This window comes from Notolepis coatsorum, assembly GCF_963971535.1.
Source record: "Notolepis coatsorum genome assembly, chromosome: 8".
NCBI classification, from domain to species: Eukaryota; Metazoa; Chordata; class Actinopteri; order Aulopiformes; family Paralepididae; genus Notolepis; species Notolepis coatsorum.
This window is the reverse complement of record NC_140172.1, coordinates 27,331,681-27,347,597: the sequence shown is the minus strand read 5'-3', so window position 1 is coordinate 27,347,597 and position 15,917 is coordinate 27,331,681. Positions and strand designations below refer to the sequence as shown.

Sequence of the window (15,917 nt, the reverse complement as noted above, 5' to 3'; positions counted from 1 at the left end):
CCTAAGGAAGTTCCAAGTCAGCCAGAAGATCCTTAAGAACTTCTACTCATGTACAATAGAGAGCATCTTGACCGGCAACATCACCTCCTGGTTTGGGAATAGCACTGCACAAGACCGAAGCAGACTACAAAGAGTGACACGTTCAGCCGAACGCACAATTGGAGGGGGGCTCCCCACCCTCCAGAACATTTACTACAAGCGTTGCAGGGGCAAGGCTAAGAGAATCATTAAAGACTCCAGTCACCCGAACAACTGCCTCTTTGAACTGCTGCGGTCAGGCAAGCGATACCGGAGTCTCAAGGCGAGCACAGAAAGACTCAGAAGAAGCTTCTATCCCCAGGCCATCAGGCTGCTAAACGAACAATGAATGAACACTACACAACAACAACCACCAAACGCACATAGCACACACATCCACACGCACACACTCACTTTAAACAAACACACTGTAGCACCCACTCCACACACTTTATAGCACACACCCACTTTAAACAAACACACTGTAGCACCCACTCCCCACACTTTATATTTATGGATGAAGGATTGCACTACAACTCGTACACCTTACTGTAAATTGTACCTAAAATTGTACTTCATCCCATTTCTGCTTTGCACTAGATAGTACTGTACATTAGTACACTGCATAGTATTGTGTATTGTATATTATATGGTAACTCAGAACATTGTACATATGTCTATACCGAACACTGTGACCTCATTTTTCTTCTTCTAAATGCATGCTATATTATGTTATTATGTTATTTGATACTATCTTGTCTAGCACAGTCTCTGGAGCGTAACAGTAAGAAGCATTTTGTATGAAAGTATTCTGTACTTCTGTATGACAACTATTAAAGAACTTGAACTTGAACTTGAACTAGGCGATCGGCGTCGAATAATTGGGATCTTTCACCGCCAGTCTCATCGGCCCACGGTAAGGGGAATATAACGTTATTTTCAGCCCGATTGTTTATTAATTTCACTGCAAACCATCTGATCAATATATTATCACCCATACTACATAAAGCCGTTACTGATGATCAAGGAATTATAAACAACCCCCCCCCCCTTTCCTCCACGTATGATGAAGCATAATGTATACCGATCACATACATTTGAATTTTTTAATATAGCGTCACGTGTATGGGAAAGAAACTGCAATCGATAATCTATCATATGCGTTTGGGCCTATAACTAGCGTTTTTGGAATTACAGCAGAAAAGATTAAAAACATACTTATATTCTCGAAGATATTAACACAACAATGTATGAATGAAAAAGTATAACGTTCCCACATCCTGAACGATAGATAATCGATGTTGAATGGGCCATAGTAATGTCAATATAGCAATAAAAATTTTAAGGTTATAGCCCTGCAAAGAAGGTAAACATCTCCATAGGCTTTTAACGGTGGCAGAGAGGGGTATGAGATGGGCACAACCCATGTGTTGAAGGTACCGAATTCGGTACCCATCCCTAATTGGCAGTCAGCGGGAGGGAAGCCGGTGGGTGGTAATCTGGTCGTCGTAAACAGCGACTCCTACAGGTCGGTCAGGGCGCCTGCACAGCAAGGACAGGAGATGGGCGAGGGTAGAGCTGCCGCGGTTACCGCATTATCGCTGTTACATCACGCCCACCGCAGAGTTTAACTGAATACCGCATCACCGCTGTTTTTTATAATAATACTCTCAACCAAAGCAATGCAACGGAACAATTTTGATTGACAGTCGATTCTGCCAATTACGTCACACCGCTTGCACCCGCCTCTGCTGTTACCACCAATCGGCAAGCGCGTATTCGTTTTTTACTTCCTGTATGTCAGCCATTGATCAGAGCTCACAACAAGGCTAATAACGTTAGCTCCCCGCCGGAGTGGACTACCAGCGCTCCACAGGAGTACTAAACGAGGCATAATGATTTTACTGCAACGAATGTTATAATAAAAGCCCTTCGTTCTATACACTTGTCTGATTGAAAACTTTATTAACAGACCGCAGAATGGGCACAACTCAGCACGCTCTGAGCAATGGAAGGAACTGAGATATGAATTGAGTAATGCTTGCCTTGCTATGGTCCGGTAAATACGCTGATGTTATTGAACGTGTAACTATATAACGTTAATGCCACAAAACGAATGCCTTTGTTAATCATAAGTAGTAACTTTATAATAAGAAGAAGAAGAAGAAGAAGAAGAAGAAGAAGAAGAAGAAAGGGTCGGGGGGGGGGTAACCGCCAGGCGCTACCACCCCTGCCAGCGACACCGAGTGAACGGCGCACAACCAGAGGGGAGACTTCGAATCCGTGTTTCACTTTCAATAACGAATGCGTGCTTGCCAAATCCCAAACAATATTCATACTGCAAAGTCATCCTCTAAAGATAGACATTTAGACTAGAGGCAGGCTATATGCTATAAAGAGTAGACTACTAAAAAGAAATTAAATAAAAAAAAAAAAAAAGATGAGAAGATGTGGCTGGCTGACTCTGCATGTATCGGAGGGGACATGCGATAGTATCTATCAACCCTCCCTACGACCAACCAGTGGGGGGCACATGCGAGCAACGATCAAGACAGGGGAGGGGGGAATTGGCACGCCTAAATTGGGATGGAAGAAAAACAGAAAAAGGAGGAGAAAAAGTGGATAAAAAAAATAAAACAGACACAAGAGTATGAATTTGGCACTAGCTTTTCACAAATTAAGTCGAGGGACGTCCAATAATAATTTTGGTGTCACGAGAATAAGTCATTTGAATCCTTTAAAAATATTAATGAATAACAGTGGCCAAAAATCAATGCCAGACATTAAGGCTCCTACTGGAAAACGTGTTCTGCAAAGGAAACATACTAGGGATGCCCCGATCACGTTTTTTGCCACCGATACTAGGCTTGGGCGGTATGACGGTATTACGGTATACCAGGGTATTTCGAGATCCCGCCGGTATGATTCTCAATACCGTGACGTCAATTACTGCTATACAGTCTAAAAACATACGTATATTCTCGACGGTACTAACACGACAATGTATGAATGGAAAAATATAACGTTCCCACATCCGGAACGATAGATACCCGATGTTGAATGGGCCATAGTAATGTCGATATAGCTATAATATTTAAAAAGTTATAGCCCTGCAAAGAAGGTGAGCCACTCCATAGGCTTACAGCACTGGCAGAGAGTGGTAAAGATGGGCATACTGCATGGCACCCAATGTGTTAAGATACCGGATCTTATCTGAATTGAGCTTATTGGACCCAAAAATCTGTTGTAGTCTGGATGGAACAATTAAAGACCCACTAAATTACATTATTTTGGCTGGCCCCATTTACTGATGTTAGAGCTAGTGCACTGGATAGCAGCCTGCCTTAGTGCCTATGTAACATTAGACCTAGCCATGTCAAAAGGTTTTGTTAAGAGTAGTATTATTGGGCCACGACGATTAGGTGACCTGCATTTACCCCAAGTAACCTTACGTTTGTCGTGGAAATATTATCATGTCATTATAGATCTGTGTTGGAAATATAATTTTATCTTTGTACAGCTTGACTGGTTCAATATGACCAGCTAGTATAATATGTGCGTCTCTTTAAAAAGGTCCCAAAGTACCACCAAGGTTATCTTCCCAGCCAGCCAAAGCAAGGTTGCGTTATTACTTCCCGTAACTGGGAACCATTTTTATTTACTATTCATCATCATATCCGATGTATAATCAGTGTTTCCCATTAATTACCTAGACTGTGGCGGCCCGTCACAGTCTAATTAGTCCCGCCACAGTTGTATAATGAACCAAAAAAAAATCTTTAAAAAAATATTTTTTTTACTATTTTTTTAAATATAAAGTTTGCCAATAGGGATGTATCAGTAGTATTGGCAGTGGTAGTAGTCGTAATCCACTATATATTTTTTTATTTTCTAAAAAAATAAACCAGTTCAACACAGGTAACCACTTTTGCTTCATATCTTTAATGGCTCAAAAGTCAAATGTAGTCGATTTTGTGTTTTGAGCACAAAGTTCATCATAGATCTAGCCTCTTTATTTTGCTCTCAAAGTGCACCAGATTGATGCATTTAACTTTATAATGTACAAAAAAAAATTAAGTTCCGGGGGGGCATGCCCCCGGACCCCCGTAGTCTCTGGAAATCCTGTGGGAAACACTGATAATGTTACGTCTTGCAAGTGTGTACGTTCTGCCCAGACCTCTTGGTCACTTTGCTGGCCAGACTCTTGTGTGTAAGAACATGAGGTCTCTGATTTTAAACTGAACTTTCTGCTGTGGCCACAGAGAAATAATTAAACTATGCTTTCTATTTTTTAATAACTCGACTAAAGAATGATTTATACAACGGCTCATCTGTTGTCCTTTAATATTTTACATAACACGTTACAGTAGGAAATACAGACAGTAGCTAAGTGGAGTTTCCTCACCTTGAATGTCATGTTCTGGCCTTAAAAAAATAATCGAATCAAACCTTCCTAAGCACCCCCCGGGAACCATTATTGACAATAATGTTAGGGGGGGTAGTTTTATCATGTACCTGTATACAATGTATTTGCACTTGTCTTTATGTTTAATTTAGTGGACCTAGCTCGCTACTGTTAATTTCTAAGTCAAATCAATATGCAACTTCTGAGGGGGCATTTTCTATTGCTCCCTCTTTAGATATCACGCCAACCACGGTAACATAAGTTAGCAATAAACAATAAACAAGACCTCGTCTGCATCGCTAGGACTGCTGTTGTGTGTTATTGTTGCCATTCTGTTAGCGCGCTAGTATCACGCAAACTCAATATTGATTGATTGATTGAAAACTTTATTAACAGATTGCAGAATGGGTACAGTACAGTACAGCTCAATACATACAATTGTTAAGGGGATGCAGACCAGAGAAAGACTTTCGTCTTGTTTACATCAGGGCCCCAAATAGGTTTTCTCGCCTCGGTTGAACTGGGGGATGGGTCTCTAATTCCACAACAGAGGGTATTTTCCGGAAATGTACAAATGCGTGGCATGACAAGTAATGTTATCTATCAAAAACAAACGGACGATTTCGACGTAATAAATCGACATTGTGGAATGTTGTTGTCGTTGCAGCAGGCTAACAGTTAGCTGCGTTAACTTGGCAGTTCTGTTTCACCTTTGAATTCTCAACCACGTCGCCATCTTGCAAAGCAGATTTTCAGCGTACACACTAGGAACTGAAAGAGCATTCAAACAGTCCCAACGATCTGATGCAAATAAACGATCCGAGCTCACCTCATATTCATAAAAATATGCCGAAGGAAGTGAAACGTATCCCTTCTTGGTCGTATGGTGTAGTTATAGAGTGTTGATTGTTGTAAATCCGCGGGGTTGCGGACTGTGATCGACTGGGCAGACACACCGAGAGGCTGCGCCGCATTTGTTTAGTCGACGTCTTGGCAGCACGGTGTATATTTTCCTACATGATTAAAAAAACAACCAGCGTGGCACACTTTTATCAAGTCGTATAATGTATAATGTGTTTTACTTACACGTCGACGAAAGAAAAACACCGTCGTGTCCGCGTCTGAACGAGTATATAAATACCTAAAAGTACATGTTTTGTGCACCTTCAATGACTATGTGGTGTGACAGCTAAATCTTCCCCCAAGACGAGATAAAGTTCCTAATGGCTATAATCTATAATACACAAATCCTTGCTTGATTTGATATACATTTCCGTTCCAAAGACGTCTACATATTTATATATCACCAAACATTACACATACGCATTTATATCCATAGTTATTCAGGCCTTTGCCCCAAGGTGTTATTATGTGCAACACACGCAAGTTACGGCAACACTCTGGTTCCAAAACCATTTCAGATGTGGCCATCTATTTCTCTGTTGCTTTTAAAATACGCATTTTATGACTTCCATTGCAATAACTGGATAATAACGGTTACTTCAGGCGTGCTGAAAATAACTAGATTCGTGTGGAACGATTGGCGTGTATGACTTTGTTCACACACGGATTGTTTATGGCAACGGTCCAAACACAATGAGTGTTTTTCTCGTCGTATTCTTGGCCACTCTGTGCTACTTTCTCTGCATAACGTGCATTTACCGTCGACATGGGCGACATCATTTCGCAAAGGCGTTTAAACGTTTAATGAACGAGTTACCAAATAACGACAACCAGTTCCCTTTACTCCAAACAAACAACGTCGACGCCAGAGCACTCATTGTGACAGCACATCCAGATGATGAATGCATGTTTTTTGCACCAACAATTTTGAAACTCTTGGAAGTGAATGCCAATGTCCACTTGCTGTGTTTGTCTCAAGGTATGTTATTATTATTAACAGTTGCTTTTGGCGATTATTTAAAATATATATTATTACATTTTTCTGTTTTACACATGTAGCCTAGTGGATGGACTAGGCTTAATCAGATTTGTTGTACTGGGCTATGTTTCCATTGCTGAAACTGTCCTGGGGGGGGGGTTGAGGCCCTGACAGACGGAAGCTAGAAAGCTGCCTGAAAAGTTAGCCTGCTGTTGTTGTTTACAATGTAATGTAGAGATACACTGTTGTTGTTTACAGTGTACAAAGTAGCCACTAGCCACCTCTGTCTATCTCAGCAATGGGAGAAAAAAAAAGTGTAATCTATTGATTTGTGCAGATTTTCAATGTGTAAAAATAACTCTTGACTGCACTTGGATACTGACTGAAAGATGAAAATCATATTGCAGCATATTCAAATCCTGTTTCCCCCAAAATGCTACACAGGAAATTACTACAATGAAGGAGTCCAGCGTAAAAAGGAACTTCTAGACAGCTGTGCAGTGTTGGGAATACCAGCCTCGAGAGTCATCATAGTACACCACAAGTAAGACCTCTCACCATAGTAGACCACAAGTAAGACCACAGATTGAGTCAGCATAGTAGATCACAAGTAAGATTACGCACCATAGTACACCACAAGTAAGACCAGATTGAGTCACCATAGTAGAGTAGACTACAAGTAAGACCAAATACTGAGTTATCATAGTAGACCACAAGTAAGACCACATTGAGTCACCATAGTAGACCACAAGTAAGACCACACACTGAGTTATCATAGTAGACCACAAGTAAGACTACTCACAATAGTAGACTACAAATAAGACCAGACTGTTACCATAGTAGACCACATGTAAGACCACAGATTGTAACAAAATACAACAGCAAATTATTTTCTACTGAAACATCAAACCTCTGCTTCAATGTTCCCCCCCCCCACCCCTCATACCCTCTGAAGGACCACAATGGAAGTATGCTTTCAAGCTTTCTTGTGGTATCCTTAACACTTTCTATGCCGGAAAACGCTTTACAGCGTCATTCCCGGCCATGCTCAAGTTGCCGAAGGACGCTTTACAGCGTCTTTAATATCAATATTTCAAAAATCTGTGATCGGATTCATATTTCCCCTCCGCTGGCCTGAGATCCACCAGGAGGACCCACTGAGCTCTCTGGCGGTTCAGGAGCGCCATCTGGTGGCCGATCGGCGCAATCGCCAAACAGGAAGTGCTGTGGCGGTTGTGCTGGTCGGCCATATTACTTCCGGGCACTCGGTTTGGCTGCCGGCACTCTGGCTCGTCACAATATATAGCGATCCATTGCCAATAACTCGATAAACAACATGATTTGGACGTATATAGTATTATACAAGCTGGAAATGGTTCATCAGGATAAACATCCCATAATCGAAAACGGTCTACACCACGCTGATCGTCCAACGGCGCGAGGAAGATCCGGTAAGAGATCAACCTTATTTTTGAACGTGATCTATATAAACTGTTATGATGAACATATGACCCACACTAGATGAATGATATAACGCTGCCCACGGAATTATAAACAATCCCCCGCCCATCCGGTCATCATCAGATCATACGTAGATCATTCTAGAAGTACGTCCAATTGAAATTTTTTATATCGCCCCGATTGCCATCAAACTGTATTTCATCATCAATATAATGCATTTGGGACTATAGATCACGTTCTGGAGAAAGCTGCAGAAAGAGATGAAAACATACTTATACATTAGACCAGTGGTTCCCAAAGTCGGGGTCGCGACCCAAAGGTGGGCCGCGAGCAGCCACGGATGGGCCGCGAGATGATTAAAAAAAAAAAAAAAAAAAAAAAAAAATTTCAGGCCACTGAACTTAGAAGCAGGCCAGGACAGTGTTTCTAGTTGTATTCTAAAATTCTATTCTATTGTATTCTAAAATGTGACTATATGGTTTTATATTAACTTAATAAATAAACAAAAACGAAAAATCTACTTATTTCAACGAACATTTCAAACTAAATAACAGATTATGCACATAAAACGCTAAAAACAACCGAAGCAACAATAGTATTTTAATGAGGCTATTATTATTATCATTATTATTTTGCAACAAGTTAGCCCTCTCATAAATAGCACATATAAATGAATAACTAACTTGAACTAACTTAATAGGATTGAAGTGATATTTGGCTTAAAAAATCGGTCGCCTGGCAAAAAAAAAAAAAAAAAAAGCCAGGCGATGTGCATTGGGCCGCGGCTCTCTGACGCCTTATTTTCTGGGCCCCGGCCTGAAAAGTTTGGGAACCCCTGCATTAGACCATACTTTACTATGAATATGTGAATGAAAAAGTTTAACGTTGCTACACAATGAACAATACATATAGGACTTTGAATGGGCCCTAATAATGGCAATGTAGCAATAGAATTTAAAAAGTTATAGCCATGCAAAGAAGGGGTACTTCTCCATAGACAAATAGAGCTGGCAATCTATGGTATATCATGAATTTAACCCATGGCACCCAAAGTGTTAATAATACTTTTAGAACTGTACAGATTGATGTAACAAACCTTTAGAACTGTATAGAAGGATATAACTAACCTTTAGAACTTTACATAAGGATGTAACTAACTGGAGCATCATCTTGTAACTGTTTATATTAAAAATAAATAACTCTGTTAAAGAAAAGTCAAGAAACCTCAGCAGAACGATGAGTCTACAGAATGAGCAAGACTGCTAGGTTGTAGCATGTGTTATTTTTAGAAATTAGGATGAAAATAAATGAAAAGAATAGGACCTGAGCTACCGTCTGAGGTAATTAATAAAGATAGCCGCACACGGCCATTGCAGGGATCCAAGCATTGGGCATATGGAGCACTGAAGCATAAGCAATATGGCATTGTGTATTATGACATTAAGCATTATGGTGTTATGCATTTGGTGTTGGGGATTGGACATTATGCATTTAGGCATTAAGCACTATGTCATTGGGCATTATGGCATTATGCTGCCACTAGAGGAAAGGTCAAGATATCTCGTCAGTTTGGCCTGATGGTGGCGCTAGAGAAAAGGTAATGGAATGACCAAAATCAATAGGATTGTTCCTCTAGGGATCATGAATATTCACAGCAGATTTTGTGATTACGACTAATGAGTCAGGAGAGGAGATACACTCAAAAACTGAAAGCTTGGCCTGATGGTGGCACTAGAGGAAAGGTCATGGGTTCACCATGAACATACGTTTCTTCTTCTTGAGGTCATAATAATAACTTTTAATTGTATAGCACAGGGGGATTGCAGTTCAAAGTACTTTACACCAGTAAGAAATAAGACATAAAAGAAGTGTAAAACAAGCAGCAAGAGCAAAGCATAAAGTGGGATAAAATAATGCAGATATATTAATCAAATCATATCAGAACCTCATGTTCCAATAGGCTTCTTGAATTTCTGTAATTTGTTACAAAACACGATAAAGGTCATAGTATGCACCCAAAAACCTTTTAAAATAAAATTAAAATAAAAAAATAAGTAAAAGAATAGCAAGGGTAAAAGAATCAAGAGGTTTGAGGGGCGGCTACGCGGTGCAGTGGGCAAGGCGCTCACCACGAATGCTGGAGACGCTGGGTTCGCCTGTTCGAGCCCAGCGCTCCACATTGCTTTCAGTTTAGCTGGTCGTCCGTACTAATACACATTGGCAGTATTAGGGGGTGGGAAACTGATGGGTGGGGATCAGGCGTTGTGGACAGCGACTCCTACAGGTTGGTTGGTGCGCCTTGCGCAGTAGAATCAGGAAGCGATGGGGGCGGCGCCCCTCCAAAGCGCAGACCCCTGACGCTGAAAGATCGCGCCACGCAGGTGAAAAGATGCGACTGCTGTTACCTCGAGTATCGGAGGGGACTCGTGCTATGTATGACTTAGTCCACATTGCAGCCGGCTTGTGGGAGGCAAGAAACAGCGTTCGAGACAGGGGAGGGTTGAATTGGATGATACGAAATTGGGATGGGAAAAAAAATAGAAAATGGGAGAAAAAGTGGATAAAAAAAAAAGAATCAAGAGGTTTGGTGCGGCTGGGTGGCGCAGCGGACATTGCACTTGTCACCAACGCAAGAGACACCGGGTTCGACTCCGGCTGTCGGCGCTGCCTCCAACAGCGACTGACCTCGGTCGCGCCATCGTATCGACACGATATAATGTGCACAGCAAATTGTATGGCAATCCAGCCATTGCTTTTCGAGATATCTTGTTCTCAGTTTGGCCTGATGGTGGCGCTAGTTGAAAAGTCATGGATGTATGGCAATCCAGCCATTGCTTTTCGAGATATCTTGTTCTCAGTTTGGCCTGATGGTGGCGCTAGTTGAAAAGTCATGGATGTATTTTAAAAAGCTACATGTTAACTTGGAATGTCCTCTGTGATATTGTATGTGTATGGCTTTCAGTCACCACATTGTTAGCAAATTACCATTTAATGCACATTTTATGAATTTGATCATTGACCATAGGTACCAGCAGTGGTGGAGTAAATAAGTACTTTCACTTATGTACTTCACTTAAGTAAGATTTTATGTACTTGTACTTTACTTGAGTATTTACATTTTTGGGAAATCTTTACTTTTACTCCACTACATTTCAAAGAAAATATTGTACTTTTTACTCCACTTAATTTATCTGAACCCACCATTTACTAATTACTTATAGGAAAAAGATTTTGCATAGAGAGAGAACATAGCAAAAATGTATGAAGATATAACATATTTAAAATGTTAAAGCCTGCCCATTGCCCAACTTCTCGAATCCGACTGTCGGCGTTGCCTCCGGCTTAGCCCCGGCCGTCATACTAACTCAATTGGCAGAGTTGGCGGTTGGGAAGTCGATGGGGTGGTAATCTGGACGTTGTAAACAGCGACTCCTACAGGTCGGTTGGGGAGACAGGAAAATGGCGGGGGCAATGTGAGCCTCCTACACGTTAGACGTTACTCCTCGCCAAATGAGAGTCCGCGCTGGCAGGTGAAAAGATGCGACTGGCTGCCTACACATGTATCGGAGGGGACATGCGATGGGCTTCTATCCTCCCTACGACTGGCCAGTGGGGGGCACATGCGAGCAACAATCAAGACAGGGGAGGGGAGAATTGGCACAGCAAAAATTGGGATGGGAGAAAAATAGAAAAAGTGGATAAAAAAAAGCCTGCCCAACTTCAAGAGGACATAATCAGAACAGCGTAACCGGACCACATACTACGCTAACATAACGTTTAATGGTCAATGAATTGAGAATGGAATGCTCCCAAACACTGGAATACACAAACATCATATAGAATGTGTACTTTTACTTTCAATACTTAAGTACATTCAATATCAAATACTGATATTGTTAAAATATACTTTAAAAGCTGAAATAGAGGAGGGTTATTATGGCGTAGCAAATGCTGGTGAAGCAAAGCTTTATGAAGGTGCTCTTTGGTACAAGGAGAGGGAAATACATCAAAAACTGAAAAAGCTAATCCACTAAGTGCCTTGGATTTGCCTTTTCTGTTTTTGACTTCTCTGCTTTAACTTAACACTATGATCGCCGGGGACGAGTTTACACGTCATTCCTAGCCATGCTCATTCTGCCGAAGACGCCGTAACTCGTCTTTGATGTCAATATTTCAAAAATCTGTCATCGAAATCATATTTCCTTTCCGGAGCCCTGAGACACACTGCTGATCTCCTCTCAACTCTCTAGCGGTTCAAGAGCGCCATCTGGTGGCCGATCGGCAGATCGCCAACCGGAAATGAACCTTTGAACCGGAAGTGCTCATCCATATGTGGTCCGGGCACTCGCTATCGTTAGAGAGACTCCGTCTTGATACAGTGAACATCGATCGGTGCAAATAACTCGAAAAAACAACATGATTTGGACGTATATACTATTATACAACCTGGAAATGGATCGGGCATTTCTCCATCCCATAATAGAAAAAATTCTGTTCCACGATCATCTGCCAGCGGCGCGAGGAAGCCACGGTGAGTTTCAATGTTATTTTCTAACGTCTTCTATACTAACTGATCTGATGAACATATGACCCACTCTGGATGAATCATCTAACGCTGCCCACGGAATTATAAACGATCCCCCGCCCATCCGGTCATCATCAGATGATACGTAGAAACTTCTAGAATCACGTCCAGTTGAAATTTTTTATCTCGCGCCGATTGCTATCAAACTGTATTTCATCATCAATATAATGCATTTGGAGCTATAAATCAAGTTCTGGAGAAAGCTGCAGAAAACGATAAAAACATACTTATACTTTAGACCATATTTTAGTATGAATATGTGAATGAAAAGGTTTAACGTTGCTACACCCTGAACAATACATATAGGACATTGAATGGGCCATAATAATGGCAATTTAGCAATAGAATTAAAAAAGTTATAGCCCTGCAAAGAAGGGGAACTTCTCCATAGACAAATAGAGCTGGCGAGGGATGGTAAATTATGAATTTAACCCATGGCGATTAAAGTGTTAAGTAGAATTCTGAATGGAGGAATTTTACTTTGACCAAAGTACTATTTTTTTCTGGGTATTTCTACTTTTACTTAAAGGAAAACTCCAACATTTTGGGAAATTAGCTTATTTAACATCTTCCCTGGAGTTAGACAAGAAAATACATACCTTTTTTGTCTCTGTGCGTGCATTTAGCTTTGGGAACAGTCGCTCCGTTAGCGTAGCTTAGCTTCATCACTGGAAGTGGGGGAGACCGGAGCTTCATCACTGGAAGTGGGGGAGATCCGGAGCCTGACGTTCCCTTACACTGTATACAGTCACGAAATACACTCCAAATACAACTCCAAAACGTTCATGTAAACATGTTGTGACCTGTGTATTCACCACGTGGAGAAATAAAAAAAATAATTGAATTAGACAATTACGTTTTATAAGCAAATATACTCGGAACAATTTTTTGCCTAACCACTCCTCTGGGCGCAGTGATTTCAGTGCTACCTGCTATACTGTCTGGCCAGTGTTTACATTTTCATTTCATTCAAAGCATCCGAACCGATTGAATTGAAGCTATCGCTACCTGCTCGCTCTGATATCTCAACTTTATTTTTTATTTTTATTTTTTTATTGATCTTTTTCCACCTCCATTAGTTAGTCGTTATGCCAATTCCCAATCCACTTCCTGGTCGCTGCACACTTACCCCCCACAGTCAGATCATCTGGGAGAGTGGAGGCTATCGCGTGCTTCCTCCGACACACGTCCAGCCAATCAACCGCTTCTTTTCACCTGGCAGCGCGGATATTCTCCGAGAGGGCGTAGCGTGTGGAAGGATCACACTATCCCACTCAGGTCCCATCCGCGCTTAGCAGGCGCCCCGACCGAACTGTAGGAGTCGCTGTTTACAACGACCCGGACCCACCCCGCCAGCTTCTCCCACCCTCTAATACTGCCAATTGTATTAGTGTGAACGGCCAGCCAAGCTGGTGACAACCCCGGAGCTGTGAGCTGGATTCGAACAGGCGAATCCAGAACAGGCGAATCCAGCTCACAGCTCCGGGGTTGGTGACGAATGCAATCTCCGCTACGCCACCTAACCGCTCTATCTCAACTTTATAATCATGGTACATTACTGTTTTGTAAATGGTTGTGATAATCTACAAGGTAGGCCAGGTGATCCCTTTTCTTTTCATAGAATTCCATTTCCAACAGATCCGGAAAGGATGAAGACATGGCTACTTGCTCTGAACATGGATCTCAACACACCGATTGAAATAATTAAAAAAGGAGTCGTTTGCTCAGAACATTTTGTAAATGAGGACTTTCGCGACACAAGTCTACTGAAATACCGAAATATTTGCTTATAAAACGTAATTGTCTAATTCAATTATTTTTTATTTCTCCATGTGGTGAATACACAGGTCACAACATGTTTACATGAACGTTTTGGAGTTGTATTTGGAGTGTATTTCGTGACTGTATACAGTGTAAGGGAACGTCAGGCTCCGGATCTCCCCCACTTCCAGTGATGAAGCTAAGCTACGCTAATGGAGCGACTGTTCCCAAAGCTAAATGCACGCACAGAGACAAAAAATGTATTTATCTTCTTGTCTAACTCCAGGGAAGATGTTAAATAAGCTAATTTCCCAAAATGTTGGAGTTTTCCTTTAAGGAAAGGTATACTTCTTCCACCATTGGGTACCAGCATATGAATGATTCGTCTCATTCTGGCGGACAACCTCAGAGGATTACAGACCTCTAGCACATACTATTGATTTTTCTTTTTTAACTTTCTACCGTTGTCTCCCATCCCCCAATTTAGTTGTTATGCCAGTTCCCCCCTGGTGGTTGCACTGCCCTACTTTCAGTCTGAGAGTTTAGACTACCACATGCCTCCTCCAATACATGTGGAGTCACCAGACGCTTCTTTACACCTGACAGCGAGGAGTTTTCACTGGGAGAGCGTAACGTGCGGAGGTTCACACTATCTCACCCAGATCGCCTCCCTGCCGAACAGGCGCCCTGACCGACCAGTAGGAGTCGCTAATGCACCTAACCCCAGCTAATGATTTAAACCTGAGTCTCTGCGGTGGTAATAAGTGAGTGCTTGGACCTCTATGGATTTGACCCAGCTGATTTTTTATGAATTTTCAAAGATTTGAACTTCATGTTCGTCAGTTAGAGAAGTTTGTCGGTTGACAGTGGCCATACTGTTTTTTTTTTATATAAACATTCCTTTCTTCAGTTTGTGTGTCTCAAGCTCCTTATGCTTTCTGACAGCGTCGGTGTTGATACGATAACAATTGAAAAAGCCTTAAAGGCAAAAATGTTTTGCATAAATCACATTAGCTACTTGCGACAATTCAGTATGGAAGACATGGGTGGTCCCAGCAGCAAAGTTGTAGAGCATGTTCAGCTGCATATGTGTTACATTTCATGTCGGGTGCATCTAATGTGTGGGAGTTATGACCTTGGGTGTAACTTCTTATTATAGCGCCACCATCTGGGCAAAATGGGTGGCGAGAAAAATAATAATCCTTACTAATACAATAGGGTTCGAGGAGCTTCGCTGCTTGGACCCCTAGTAGTAATGACTGATTCTTTTTGTACAGTGTTTATTTTATTTCCATATGCAGTCTTATACATTGTTTTCATTTTTTCCCCACTCAAAAGTAGAATATACGTCCACTTTATGGTCACTCTTAAAGTCCTTTGCACTAAGTTTCAGAGGAAAATATAATATCATCTGTTAGAGGAGAAGAAAGTCAACAAACCTGCATCTTCACATGTTTAGTTACAAATTAAACAGAGTAAACTTACAGTTTCAAATGCAAATGTATAAGGGCGTTTTCACACCTGTAGTTAGTTTGCTTTGTTCCGATTCAGGGGGACACAGGGACTATAATGATACAATGTTGCACTTATCGATAACGATATGATAATGTTATATCACTCGATATCGATAATTATCTAAATTGTTATAAGTATAAAAAAAAAATCTTAAATAAAAAAAATAAAAAATGTAACATGTATGTTTATTTTGCAGCAATTCTTTGTCATTGCCGCCATCTTTAGTGTTACATCCCCTCACACTCCAGTTCTCAGGCTGCAGCTGGTTTAAAAGCTAAAGTAAACCGGCT

The 15,917-nt window shown here is 41.3% G+C and overlaps 2 protein-coding genes across 4 annotated transcripts in view; one reads left to right on the top strand and one right to left on the bottom strand.

The window, feature by feature from the left end:
- Nucleotides 1-5,390, bottom strand: part of ncor1 (nuclear receptor corepressor 1) — a 237,585-nt gene extending 232,195 nt beyond the window's left edge. For all 3 annotated transcript variants that reach the window (XM_084320851.1, XM_084320852.1, XM_084320853.1), the window contains exon 1: nt 5,253-5,390. The gene's annotated coding sequence lies outside the window, so the exon portion shown is untranslated. The remainder of the gene's footprint in view (nt 1-5,252) is intronic.
- Nucleotides 5,391-6,015: 625 nt separating this feature from the next.
- Nucleotides 6,016-15,917, top strand: part of pigl (phosphatidylinositol glycan anchor biosynthesis, class L) — a 67,453-nt gene continuing 57,551 nt past the window's right edge. Inside the window, exons 1-2 of the mRNA XM_084319716.1 lie at nt 6,016-6,305; nt 6,750-6,849. Coding sequence (XP_084175842.1) covers nt 6,020-6,305; nt 6,750-6,849 — 386 coding nt within the window. The 5' untranslated portion in view covers nt 6,016-6,019. The remainder of the gene's footprint in view (nt 6,306-6,749; nt 6,850-15,917) is intronic.